Here is a 14,342-nt window from a genome sequence, read left to right on the forward strand (position 1 = left end):
CTCGGTGGATGCGGCTGGACTGAGCTCGCCAACAGCTTCGCCGGTGGACGCGGCTGAACAAACCCTGTTGACGCCAGCATCGCCGGTGGACGCGGCTGGACAATGCCGATCGCCGTCAACTTCGGTGTTACCGCAAGTCTCTGCAGTGTCGGTGGATGTGCCTGGACTAAGCTCGTGGAAAATATCGACTTTTGATACGCTGCAAGCCGCTTCGAATTCCGTGTCGTCCGAAGCGGCTGAGCCGGCTGACCTAAGCCTAATGTCGACTTCGGCGTTTGTGGCGACGGACGCCGCGGCTGAACCGAGCTCGCGTGCTCAACGCTTCGACAAGCACGCGCAGCACGGACCTTGGCAGCGCGCCAAGCCGCTGCCGCCGCTGATATCATCATTTGTTTTTTTTATATATATATATTTTGAGGAGAGCCCCTGGGGGGGGGGGCTCGGCGAACTTGGCAGAGCGCCAAGACGTGCGCTCTAAGCTGAAGCTTGAAAATTCTCGCATTAAACACTCCTCAGTCCTGTTTTTAACCCCGCAAGAAGCAGTTTCTCGCTTCAACCAAGGAATGGCAACAACCAGCAGAGCTGTTGCAGCACAGCTTGGTTACAGGCCTGGGAGCTGCCTCATTGGTAGGAGCCTTGAAAAAGATAAACAGAGGCTGTGCAGGTCTGATAAGGGTCACACCAATGCTGAAAAGGTGAAGAAGAGGATGGCCAAGAAGCACAAGCCTGACAGCACCCAGGACTACTGCCCAGGACTTTTGTGAATGTGTGGCAGATTCCAAGAAAATAGCAAGTGATTTTCGGAGCTTTTTTTTTGTCAAGTGCCAATGCAATACAGAGGTTTTCATAATCTTTACATGAACAGATTTCTGTAAATTTGGTGTTATTGTGTTCAGCAATGACTGGGCGGCATGCTAAAGCATTAAATTTTTCCATATGATCAGTAAACAAAAATGGCAGAGTAAGCAAAACTTTGAATGCAATTTTCTCAGCTTTGCTTTTTCGATCAAATGCCTTTGCCTTACGGAACTTTTCATAATGTTTGCATCGACTGATTTTATTGAAGTAGGTATCATTTTTTTCAGCAACACCTCAGCTACATCCTAAAGTTTTCCAATTTTCATTAAACCCAATAGACTAGCAATTAGGTCAGATCTAAGCTAATTACTCCCACATTGTTTTTTTTTCCTACTTTGTTATTCATTCATGACCTATGTGATGACTTTTTAAAAATTTCTTTAGCTTTAGGATGTGCAATGGGCCCTTAAGAATGACAGCATTACTTTAAAACTAGTTTTTTTAATTAAGAAACCACCATAATGGCCCGTAAGAAAAGACCTAAGTGGCATAAATTATTTTGCCGTATCTTCATTTCTAGATGAGATATATAAAATCTGAATATATATTTGGGATTAGCATTCAAAGATATATCTGCATGCCAATTTTCAGGAAGATATGTTAAGAAATAAAAAAAAAGTTTTCAAGACCCTCATCCCCCCTTAAATGCAACGTTATTGAGCGATGGTAAATTGGTAACAAGACTAGACTGTTTATGACAAGCAGCGATTAGTTTTAAAGCACTGTCTGCTACGGTTGTGATACAAAGCATTCTAGACCTAGTGACACCGAGGCAGCGGCATGCCACCGATCCGCCACCATCCAAGCAGACCCAGTGGCGCGCCGTTACAGGGAAACACACTGAAAGTTTAAGTGCACTCCATTCTGGTTTTTGTGCAACAAGGGATTGTTCCAATAACATTTTGTCCTTTCTAGTGCAACCGCCTAGCACATAAGATGAGATGGCAACACTGAGGCAGTGCTCTGTAATGGTGAGGCTTCTGCAGGCAGCTCTCACCATCTGGTAGCACCCCGCAGAGCATGCTGAACAGGCGAAATGATAAGAACATCACTGAATTTTTTTTTGCCTGACTTTTTTTTAACTGCATGCTGCTAAGTTGGGGTATGCGCAGCGCTTACAGAAGTGTATGCAGTAATCCAACACCAAAACTGGTGTGGAGCACAGTCATTACCACTGCCCAATGTGTCCTCAATCTTTCCACAGGACAGCTACAAGTAATGTGTAAGCATGCTTGCCTGTGCACCATGCGTACACACCAGTCAGCCTTATATTGTCTAATATTTTACATTTCAAAGCCATCAAATAGTAATCAAAAACTCGCCTTGAAATCGGTGTTGTTGACATGTTCAAAAATCAGAGCAGGTGTCCTCGACTGTAACAAGAAAAAACAAATAAGGCAGGAAATATGAAACCAAGTACCAGGTAATCGGTAAGGCCAACAAATATTAGAGCTTTTTAACTAAGCAAACTAAACATTTTCCAAGAAACAAACCAAATCTAATAAACCCCCAAGTATGGCTGGCTTTTCCAGAAAATTTAAGTTTTTATTTTCCTTGCAAACATTGCAAACACAAAGACTTTGGATTAAATCTTAAAACTGCTTTCTACAAATACAGTGTATTTTCAAACAGCAGTAGCAACAGCCTTGATTGCTGGAAGAAACAGCGCAGGGACAACAAAAAGCAAAAGTGAACGAGGCCATGTGTTTATCCTTATTAACATTTGTCCTCTGCCCTGTGTTATCCCTCAGTTTTTTCTTCCCACGACCAGGCTACATGCGAACCAGCCTACATCATAACTCTTCTTCAGTGCACTAGCCAAGCATTTCGCTTTGGCAGCACACTGTTGCATATTAAGGGTAATGGAAGTCAAAGAGCAAACTCACAACAAGGTCTTTGACGACAGCTTGCAATGTGACAATGTTTGGCCCCCCACGAAGGTTTTCCAAGATCTTGATCTCTCTTTTTATCTTTTTCTTCTTCACAGGCTGCAATTTGAGGAAGCATTATGGGTAGCAAAAAAATTTTACCCTTACTGCATTCCTTGAAGTTAAGACAAACAAATGGCAACCAATGGCATGCATTTTAGCAACTTCTCTGCAGCACAATTTCTTAAAAGCTCATGTCAAAAACCTGACTAACATATTACATAGGTGTACTTGTTCAACAGTATAGTCTCGATCATACAAATCTCAGTGTCACGAAAAATATTTGCATCACCCGAAATTCGCATCATCCAAAACAAACAAAATTCGTACGTAGAATTTACGCAAATCTGTTTTCGGCTGACGGGGTTTACTTTCGGCCGCGCACCACCACTGACTCGCAACGCCTACACTTTGTTGGTCGCATGCCGCTGCTCACTGCTCCTGATGCATACCACGCGGTTGGCAGTCGTGGCGTCGGTGATGTACACAGGCCTCGCGGCATGCCGGACAGGGCAATTTTTACATTTTTTGGCTGCTGAACTTCTATATAATGCTAGCGGCAAGCACCAAGCAACTAGTAATCCCAGTGTCAGCGATGTACGGGCAGCTAATACTTGGTGCTCGAGGGTGCGGTCACAGCTCATGCGCTCGTATCATCCAAAGTTGGGTGGGTGGTTCATGATATCCGAATTTCTGCCCATAGCACAAAATGCCCTCAGGCCAGAGCATTTTACAAAACCATATCCTGTAATTTTTATCAACTAGGATTGTATCATCGAGACTCTACTGTAGATAAAATTATATGACAGAGTTGCTGACAGATTTTCCGGACTTTACTGAAGAACTGGCAGGTCAACTCAAAACAGATGTTAGACTTTGTGGAGTCCAGACCGAAAGTTTGTTTTACAACCTGGCAGACGAGAGCAGGCATCACCGTCACAAACAACCAACCCTTTACTGCCGTGAAAGGCGCAATCGGAATTAAACTGAGAATCGGATGGACTAGCTTGGATAGGCTTAGCTATTTGTTCCTCATTGTTGCCGCTCAAGTTGAAGGCATGCTCTTTGTTAACAGTGAGGCGGCGTACAAAGAATTGAATTGAGCACCGTCACAATAGGCAATAAAAATAGGGCAGCGGCAGCATCCTCCACGGCTTTGACGACACACGTGGTGCAGGGAAAATGGGGGGACATAGGGGTGGAGGTGCAGCCAGAGGCACTTGCTTTATCTCGCTTCTTCCTGTTTGTTCCCTTTCAGTCTTCACGGCCATCATTGCCCTGGGAAATGCAATGTTCGCACTTTCGCCCAGCGCGGGGTGCGCAACACTTCGTGTTCCCAGCACGACCCGCAGCCACGTCACGCAAGCTTAAAGTGACCAGACGTCCCGATTAAGGCGGGACATGTCCCTATTTTGCGGCCGTGGTCCCGCTGTCCTGCCAGTATGCTTGTGGGAGGGTGTTTTGTCCCGCCATCGCTGCACTGGCTACACCCGCTCTACCTAGCTCCACCAAACCAGCCTAAATAATAGAAGAAACAAGCCACAGACAGGCACTCATAACTTCCGAGTTCAGTCACATCTGTCTTGACAAGAATGTTATTTGGCGAAGCCTGTAACGTCTCACGTCATGACACGACTCAAAAACTAGAGGAATGGAAGAGCCTGAAGAAGCCGGTCGCGGAACGGTGGGTGGATGTTCTTCAGCACTTTGAAATGATCTGCCTTGTGACAACATGAGGGCGGTTACTGAGTGCTGCATGTGCTTGCCAGGAGCAAATGTAGCAGTGGAGAATGTTTTTTTTTTATCAATAAGATGTGGTATGCAGAGAAGACGCAGCTTCAAATGACAATACTTGAAGCGACTCTGATGCTCAAAGTGAATGTGCACATGACGTGTGAACAGTACCATGGACACATCTGCAAAAATCGGCTGCTGAAAAAGATCTATTCAGGCAGAAGTATTAGGTGCATGTGTCAGCTAGGCAAAAGTTGGAGGAAAAGAAATGCTGCGTGATATAGACAAAATAATAAAAAGTGCATGTCTAAACTACTAGCCGTGTCATTCAGAGGTAGCCCTGCTGAATTCTCCCTTTGGGGTCTAAGGAATATGGTCACCTTATGCAGGCTAGAACTGGTGACATGCGGTGGTGCAAACATGACGAAAGCTTGACTCTGGTTTGAATACAACCTAACATGATTGCCTGCTAAAAGTAAAGTGGAAAAAGGTGAAGTTCGAGATATCTGAAGCAAGTTTTTCACAGCAAAGTGATTTTTTTTTTTTAAGTTCATGACTTTTTCGGACTGTACAATTATTTGGACCATTATCCAGGTACCCCTCCCACCCCACGAGTCCGAAAAATCAAACAGCGGCTGTACTTAAAGAGTGAGCACAAAAAAATACATGTTGCACAAAGATTTTAAAATTGCGATGCCCAGCTTCCCTCTCAAAATGTCAACCACACTTGGCGCTGCATGCCCCTATCACTTATTCTCTCCGAGACATCATAATGCAGCTAAAAAAAACTTGCAAGCCCACATCATCATATCTGCACTACATGGCTCTTGGCTTTAAGTGACTGCAACACACAGCAACCACCACTGCATGTTCTCAAGCACTGCACCTGCGCAAAACTAAATGTCCTTGCCTTCTACTGGGACCAAAATTTGGTCCATGCTAGTTCAGAATAAAATATAAGAGGTACAGAATGTTTTCTGCAACCTATAGCTGACCATGACACCCGCACGTATAGTCAATGTATACTATTAATTACATGAAGCTAAGGCTGGTCACCCCTCCCAGCAAAGCAGCATCCTGACAATAACAATAACCTTCAAATGCCAAAAACCTAAACAGCCCGGCAGCAAAGCGTACCCCAATCGAAAGAGGCACACCTGAGGATGCATATCATCCTACTGGTCTCGATGTGCACGCTGTTCATGCTTTCTAGCCACAGCACATATAGGCAGCACGGCGAACATGCGTCCACCGAGCACCAAAACTTGCCACTGGCGATCCGTACATGTGATGTAAAAAGCACACCATAAAACTTTGCCTCAAATAAGACCAATATCTTGTACTTAGTATAATCGTCAAATCCCATATGATGATAAGGTTGATTAGGTGACCCAAACTGTAAACATCAACTTCACACAATTTTTAGCAAAGCTACAAACCACACACTATAAAATCACTTAGAACACAAAACAAACATAGCTTACCTTTAATATTTTAACTACACACTTCTCGTTGTTAGTGACATTAATGGCCTCAAACACCTCACTATACTTCCCACGCCCAAGCTTGCGGACAAGCTGGTAGTCATCTTGAACTCTGAAAGGAAAACAGGTTCTATGAGACCATGAACAAAAGCAAACCTCCAGGTACTGTCAAGTGAAAGACAGTAGAATAGGATGCTATTATTAAGCACAGTCATGCATCGGTATTATGGACAAGCATGTCCATAATAATGATCCGTGAAGAAAGTTTATTTACACAAAAAGAAGGCTTTGTGATTAAGGTATGCTACTCTATACACGGCTGCATGAAGTGGAAACAAAATATTGGCAGCTTGGAAAGCATTACATTATCCTGGTCTCTATTCTCAACATAAGATCCAGGACTGCAGGTCGTGGGACACTGCACGGCGTCTTAAGTGGCACCTTTCCTACTCCAGCTATTAAAATCTTGCCAACTGCCAGTACGAAAGCAGCCAGACAGCTGACAACAGATGAGCGTATTTGTTGAAAAGCCAGAGACAGCTTCCTGAGACAGCTTCCTTCATGGGCATTCACAGAATGCAGGAAATGAAAAGGCACTTCGACCTGGTACCACAGCAGTTACAAGCAGAGTAGAATCTCAATGATTAGAACACAGTTTGTACAAATTTTAAGGTTCCCCGGCCAGAGTGCATTGTGCAAAGGTGCAGAATTTCGGATGCTCATCACTCTCCCATGCCACTACATATGATAAGTTCGCGCAAGCCACGACCATACCCTTGAGCACTAAGTACTGCTTGTACATCGCCGACGCCGTAGTTGCTATAGTCTGATATAACTCAAGAATGAAATGGCTTTCCCCCACAAAGACCCCCCTCCCCAAGCCATTGGCATTGGCCGCTTCTCATGAACCTGCTAGGGTGACAATGCAAGGAGCGGCATGACAATGCAGGGATGGGAGTACGGTAAAACTTCGTTAATTCAGACTTCATGGAAGTGGGAAAAATCATCCGAAAGGCCCCCCCAAAACTGCCAAAAACCGTTCATATGAAAGCGAAATTTATTTCGTTGCAACCTGGGCAATTGTTGTCTCCTCTTAAGATGAAAAATTAGAGATCACTGCGGCTAGCCGCATTGGAGGAATGCAAAGGCGTTGACGCCTCCTCGACACTGGTCGCCTTTCAAATTTGGCGCCATGGCTGCTTTCCCGTTCACTTAATTCTTCTATTGGTTGATTGACTGATTAATTACTATCACTTAGTCAATCATTAATTAACCAATTTGTTACCAATAAAATGCTTAATAACATGTTACAATGAACATTCATTAACTAATTGATTAATTATCAATATACTCCAATTATACCCTTTTCATCTCAATCACCTATTTTGAGTTTTCAAATTTGGCGCCACAATTCATTTTCAAATTTGGCACCATGTTCGTTCCCGCCCACCTCCTTGTTTTCACAACCATTCTCTACATTTGTGACATTTTTGTCTTTAATTGACTAATCATCCCATCGACATCACATTTATTTTTTGCATCATCCCCACAACACCCTCTTTCGATTACAACCACTTAATGGGCGCTATCTCTTCTGAGAACGACACAACAATACAAACAAAAATACATGTTCCCTGAAGATTTCATAATGTGACTTCATTAATAAAAATTTTTTTCTAAGACCCTCTTCCCCCCTTAATGGAGTGTGACTGCAATAAAAAGATACAAGGGAAAAGAGAACCAAGGGATAAAACTGTGCAAAAGTGAGCAATGTGTTCTGTAAGACACGAACTATGTGTTACATTGGTTATGCCTGAACTAAAAAAAGATAGCCCTCAAACTATCTGCACAAAGGTGGTAGTTCTGAATACAGTTAGGCAGGAAATACAAACTGCAACAGGCAAACACTAATACTTCTACAAGCAAACTGGACCTAGTTAGCAAAGACTGGACTTCTGGAAGCATGGTTCTCGTACGTTTAGTAAGGACTCTATAGCTTCACAACATTGACTGGCAAATGCATGCATGATGAAACAGTCACCAGCTCTTAGCCAAGTGTCTTCTATTTCATGTAATGTGGCTACACAAACACTGCATTAAAGTGAATATGGCAAATAAAGCAAAATTCACTCCAAATTTATTATTTTTGTAACAGTTTTTAACCTGGGGAATGCGAGTATGCACAAGGTCAAACATTCATTGGTACAAGAATCGTAGCAATAATTGTGGCATCACTGTTGTAGGGCTCCATGCTTTAGGTAACGAGTGTCACTCATCCCTCTGCTATCCTAGAATGAATAGCAATAAAATGCTCGTATTCCTTCCATCAAGATGCAGAGCAACTTTCTAAATAACTGTTGAAGGCAAAAGGGTTATCTAGGTAACCTAACAGTTTTATTGTGCACAACAAACCTTTCTGAATGTACTGAAAAAGTTCTTTAAAAATTCCACTTACTTGATTAATTAAGTACGGATGACTAGGTATGAGGTACCTAAATATTTGCTTTCATGCTGATATCAACACAAAATTTACTTTAATGTAACTTAATTGAATATGGCACACAAGTGCTCACATACAGGTGCACAGAAACACAATCTGTGCTGCTCTTCTTTGCTGCTTGTTCACCACGCAGTTGCTACCATTCGGACTAGTTCAGCCAGTACAGGCATAACAGAAACCTGGAACTTTGTTACAAAATATTACAAATGGTAACGATGATCACTACATTTCTGTTCCCTTAAACTGCACTATTGGATTCAACAGGCAAATACTGCAATAAATTTCATTCTTTTAATAACGAGTTTTGTTACCCCCATTCGACGACATGTGACTCATAGTCCCAGTAGTCCCTGGGCCTGTGGGAGTTGACATCTGGATACACGCGTGACCTGCTGGGCAAAGGCATCTGTCGGCCCCTGCTGCTTCCAAACTGCTTCCCTCGTGGCCCTGACCTGTCACACAAGCCGCCTTTGCCTCCCCAAACCTGCAATAGAAAAAAGTGCCACCGAAACACTCATGTTTTGCACCTCAAGTACGGACTGCTGTGGCTCCAATCAAATGATAACAGCTGTTAACACACTAACAGTGTGGTATTTAGAGACCCCCCCCCACACAAAAAAAGAAAGCGAGGCCACAGGCGGCTCAAGAGACAAAAATCAAACCTTGGAAAGCTGAGTCATACAAGGAGAGTGACAGAAACACACAAAAAAAGGAAGAGCCTCCAGTATTCACATGAGATGCTGCTCTTCAAAGGCAATCTTGAAGCTCAATGGACCAGTTGCATAATTGTTAACCCAGCTTCACCTCAAGGTTGCACTGCAGAATAAGGTAGAACAGCAAAGTTCTGAAATGGAATATATAGCCGTAGTTTATGTGTGTGTCAACATGGTCCCCGTAACAGCACCAAGTGCACCTGCCAATCGGACTTCACCCTTGTCCTGCTAATAACCAGTGATGCCATTATTAGGATTAAGTGCAACGTAAGGAAGCCAACCTGGATTACGAAAAGGGTCTATTACTGTCACCCAGAAAAGTGAGGAACAGTGGCTTCGACTAGAGAGGATATCAAACATGGCATGAGCAAGAGGAGGAGCACAATGAGAGACCCACTACAGTAGGTCAGTGGCTATGGTGTTGTGCATGATGGCACGGTACGTGGAGTTTGGCCCAATGCAGCATATAGGGTATGAGAGATGACGTAAGGCAGGGTCCCAGATTAATTTAGACTAACCTGCCCTGACACCACACTGCACACAGGTGTTTTCACATTTCACCTCCGCTGAAATGCAGCCACTGTGGCCAGGATTCGATATCAAAACCTTGGTATCAGTAGCCAAATACCAAAGTCACTAAAATTTCGTGCATCGATTTCTGGCTACAGCAACTGCATTCTGGAGCAAAAAAAAATATAAGAACTCGTACTATGGTATCAGCACGTGTTAAAGGACACCAGATAGCTGAAATTAATCCAGAGACCGACATCTAATATCCACATAACACAGGTACGCAGAAATATATTAAATTTTAATTAATGTTATAACATTTTTTCATGGAGACAGATTTATGTAATCCCTAGGAGGCAAAAAATAAATAAATTGCAACTGGAAATTTATAAGGAGTGCTAATACTTAGCTTAAAATCTTATTGATGAATGGCTTTCCAAAATGTCACAAGTACTAAAGTGCAACAAAAGCAATAAGCCAGACATGGATAATAACATTAATATGCTGTTATGATGCATAAAAAGTGCAGCAAAAACGGATAAGCAGGACACCTGCATCAACAGGTAACAACAAATGTGCATTTGCCACCTCTCAATGCAGGAATAGACAACTATGAAGACAAGGAAAAAATTGCAAAAAAAGGCAATTTAAATATTCTAAAGGCCTCCACATAACCTAGGAGCTTAAAATATAACTACACATCTCTACGCAACAAAATACAATTCTTAAAGAACATTTGAACTATACATGAAGTAAATGCTTACTACACCCGTTTGAGATTTCCTCTCGGGTAAACAGCACCGCTACAAGCAAAAATAAGCAAAACATTTTAGCTACATACTGTAGTGCTATGGGTTCGTTACATGCATTTTTCTGCAACTCAAGTATGAAAGAAATGGAGCAGAGAAAATGACTGCAGCCATATATAACCAGCACACTCCAAAAATCCAAATTACATACACCAATGTCCAAAAAAGCTTCTTGCCTTGATCGCAACCTTAACCAACCAAACATGCTCAGCCTCCAGCCTCAAATCGCTTAACTGTGCGGCTTATCCAACAATACCATCATCTCAGTACACCCCTGACTTGCCTACTTAGTTAATTTTCAACTTTGACTGGGTGTCACTCAAACTCAACAGCAAGCTAGTTATGCCATTCATGCCAAGAATATTGACCTTTTTTAAAAACTCAATTCACCATACTTTTATCATTTTTTTTCGTTTAAACTAAAAAGTCCAACCCCTACTTAAGGCATTTTCCAATCAATGATCAAGAACAAGTTTTCTTGTTCCATGAAACCTAAGAGTGAATTTCAATAGGCAATTTGGATTCAGATCCCGAATTCTGACTGGACCGCGACAGTACAGTCCTTAGACATCTTGCTCATTTGCGGATTCAGGGAGCTGCTCCACACGACCGACTGACATACGCCATCAGAGTAGCAAACGGCAGTATCAGAAGTTTAGCTGCAGTCATATTCCATAGTGTTCAAATGTGGCTAGAATACTCTAGCACTACTTGGAAGCAAGCAGAAGCTGTAAACATTACTAGTGCAGCCAGAGATCCCCACACTTCAACTAAAAAGGTAAAGCGTGGGTGACAAGTTCAGACTGGAATACTGCTGGGATGAAATAGTGCAATTAAAGTGCTTCATTCATTAAATCACTTGCAAACATTTTGTTCAGACTATAAAATGAATACAGCTAAACAAGCGCATTATGGGGATATGATGAAACAAAACCAAGAGTTCACTATTGATAGCAATATTGCAGCTCAAAGCAATTTTGCACGCTTAACAGCATATGCACGATCCACAAATGTGCCAAATATGCATTTGACAGGACGTTATTCAGCCTGTAATATGCAACGTTTTGTCGCATTTTATCTTTCTAGAACACTGGTTCCAGGTAACTATTCGACTGAACCAAAAGCCATTCGAAATTTCCCCAGATTAACACTCCATTTTAACTCTGTAGAAGCAGCCCTCCTTTCGGTGCAGTAGTTTTTCCAAAAACTTCATGCAAGTAGGCAAATCAAACAAAATTTTTGTTTTATATACTTCATTTTTCTCGCTCCACTTTAGCAACAATAATTGCTATTAACAAGGCATACCAATGAAAAGTAAACAAGTTTCTTTTCCTTGTGAGCTAAAACTTGTTCTATCACAAGCCAGAGGACCACAGGGATCACACAGTGAAAAATGGCCAGTAAACAGACAAGCGTGGGACTTTTTTTTTTCACTGCAAAAAGAAACCCCTACACATATAAAACATTTTACTGAGATGTGGTCATGTGGTGGGACACATTGATAATGGCAAAGCAAGAGGTTTTATGAAATTTTTAATGTCAAATTAAAATTATAAATCCTTTCCACAATATTAAAGTGCTTGATTCTTACACTACACGGCAAGATCTTTTCATTTCCACCATAACCTCATGACACATCTGGTCAGCTGCCGGTCCCTTTAAGGTGCTTTCATAATTTTCTGCATAGGATTTTTAAGGTGATAGCGTTTAAGGGGCCTGGGTGGCAGAAAAGCCGGTGTCGTCATTGACGTCACTGGCCGCGAGTGAAGAATTCCAATGTAAGCAAAGAATTAACAAAATTGAGCTGAACAGAAAACTCGGTTCACTTGGGTATGGGTGGGAACCTAACCCAGGACCTGCCGACTGCAAGATGGGCGCACTACCCATAAGCCACAAAGGCTCGTTGGTTCAAGCTGAATAAAGGTAGACTCAGTGAATGCGTTGTGGTCTTTAACTTAGTGAAGTGTTTTGGAGTACACTAATTAGGTATCAGGTAACTCAGTAGGCGACGCGAACAGGAACCGATAGCACTACCAAATTCTATTGTGCAAGGTGAACCTAATTCTGTTGAAGGATTATTGCGTTTCCATTAATTTACACAATCTAAAATCAGGTAATAGTACTCAGCAAATGAACAAAACAAATAACTGGAACTCTTTTAAAGGTAGCTGAGTTATAAAATTAATGGTGCACTGCAGAATATTTTGCCAAGGATAGAACAAGATTAAAATATGAACTTTCAGCAACATGCAGGTAACCTTGCAATCATAAAAAGCACGCAAAAAAAAAAATCAAGCAAACACACTCATGCCCCAAAGGTCTGTCATGCAAAGGTAACCTTATACCTATACTCCCTTTCACACATAGCAGACAGCGCTGCCAAGGCTAGTGTGCCTGCTCGCGCAAGCTAAGCCTGTGCCCAAAAAGTAGTTCACCCTACAACCAAAGTGAACACAAGCATATATCGTTACGACACATCTTAAGTGCTGTGAATGGAAATCTTCTAGAATTCGTTTTACTTCTTGCCACATTTTCATCCTCCAACTCTTCGAGAATTCGAGAAGTAAGAATGACTTTGGCGGTCTGATTCGCGGCTGGAAGGGCGAATCACCTATAAAAAGTAGTTCACACTCAGTGAAAATTATAGCCAGAGGCTTCGAGCACTGAGCACCTCACAGCTTCGACCGCAATTTTCAGTACTGCCACTTCGCTTTATACCGCTCTGTTTTCTTCCAAACGCTCACCGAGGCTTCGAGAAGGACGAATGATACGTGGCGGAGTAATATGGTTCCGTGGACGCACTAATTCCGCAACCTTCGCAGCACTGCCTGCTATGTATGAAACGGAGTATAGGAGTTGGAATTTTTGGGACAAAAACCGATCCACATAGGCTAAATTTCATTTTTAGAAATTTAGTTTTGACCGAAAAAGACCAGTATTCTTCAGAGATATGGCTTGCCTGCTATTGAGAACAAGTTAAAATTGTCACGAGAGAGATTTAACAAAGTGCGGAAGCAAGGAGCACGCTGAGAACGATGGGATCGTTGGATTAAGCACTGAAGTTGCACATGTTGAGGCATTGCTTCACAATTTTAGACAAACACCGGGTGAAGACAGAGATCCTCCACTACCCCTTCAAGCTTTGTTTACTAGAGCAGTGCCTTCTCCTAACAGACTGCCATCAACTTACCGGTGCATTTACTTGGTTAAAGAGTTTTCACACGGCATGTAAGGACAGTGACAATATTTGCAACCAAAAAAGCCATCGTCTACTTATAACCATGCACCGGTGTTACGCAAAAGTCATGTTCTGCAGACTTCGATTGAGTAGACTTCCGCTGCTACAGACATCATGAGAACTATACTTCGTTTCAAACATCATGTGCAACGCTGTCAAAGCTAGCGCTCTTGTTTGCGCTGCCCACATCCGCGACCAAAAAGTAGTACGTTATTTGTGGTCAGCAAAACATAGTAAATGCTTTCTTTGCCTGTAGGCTCGCCACATGACACATTTGTCATGATCTTGACTAAATGCACTGTTATTGACGACAACACGCTGTCGCTTTCTCATGCCATAGACCATTCTGGCACAAAACAAGCGTCGAGTAACTCGCTTTCCTTTATTTTCCTGTCCGGACTACTTCCGTACCTTTCACAGCGCTGCATCTGATGTATGAAACGTATATGTGATGAAAGGCACTTTGGCTCCTTCTGAACATCGGGCCAAGTAAAACTTGTTTCTGCCATGGCCACCTTTTCTTTCTTTCCAATACAAAACTTTGTTCTTATGAAGCGTAAGCTGCTCT

The 14,342-nt window shown here is 42.5% G+C and overlaps 1 protein-coding gene across 4 annotated transcripts in view; it reads right to left on the minus strand.

Moving 5' to 3' along the window:
• CkIIalpha (casein kinase II subunit alpha) overlaps positions 1–14,342 on the minus strand; it is a 62,485-nt gene that overhangs the window by 44,434 nt on the left and 3,709 nt on the right. For 3 of the 4 annotated variants that reach the window (XM_077647350.1, XM_077647351.1, XM_077647349.1), the window contains 4 exons: positions 8,816–8,988; positions 6,005–6,116; positions 2,745–2,846; positions 2,181–2,231 (listed from right to left, as the gene is read on the minus strand). In XM_077647350.1, the coding sequence (XP_077503476.1) occupies positions 2,181–2,231; positions 2,745–2,846; positions 6,005–6,116; positions 8,816–8,910 (360 nt within the window). In that variant the 5' untranslated portion in view covers positions 8,911–8,988. Of the gene's footprint in view, positions 1–2,180; positions 2,232–2,744; positions 2,847–6,004; positions 6,117–8,815; positions 8,989–9,236; positions 9,349–14,342 lie in introns of all 4 variants that reach the window. The other variant, XM_077647352.1, reaches the window with a different exon arrangement.

This window comes from Amblyomma americanum, chromosome 1, assembly GCF_052857255.1.
Source record: "Amblyomma americanum isolate KBUSLIRL-KWMA chromosome 1, ASM5285725v1, whole genome shotgun sequence".
Classification (NCBI taxonomy): Eukaryota; Metazoa; Arthropoda; class Arachnida; order Ixodida; family Ixodidae; genus Amblyomma; species Amblyomma americanum.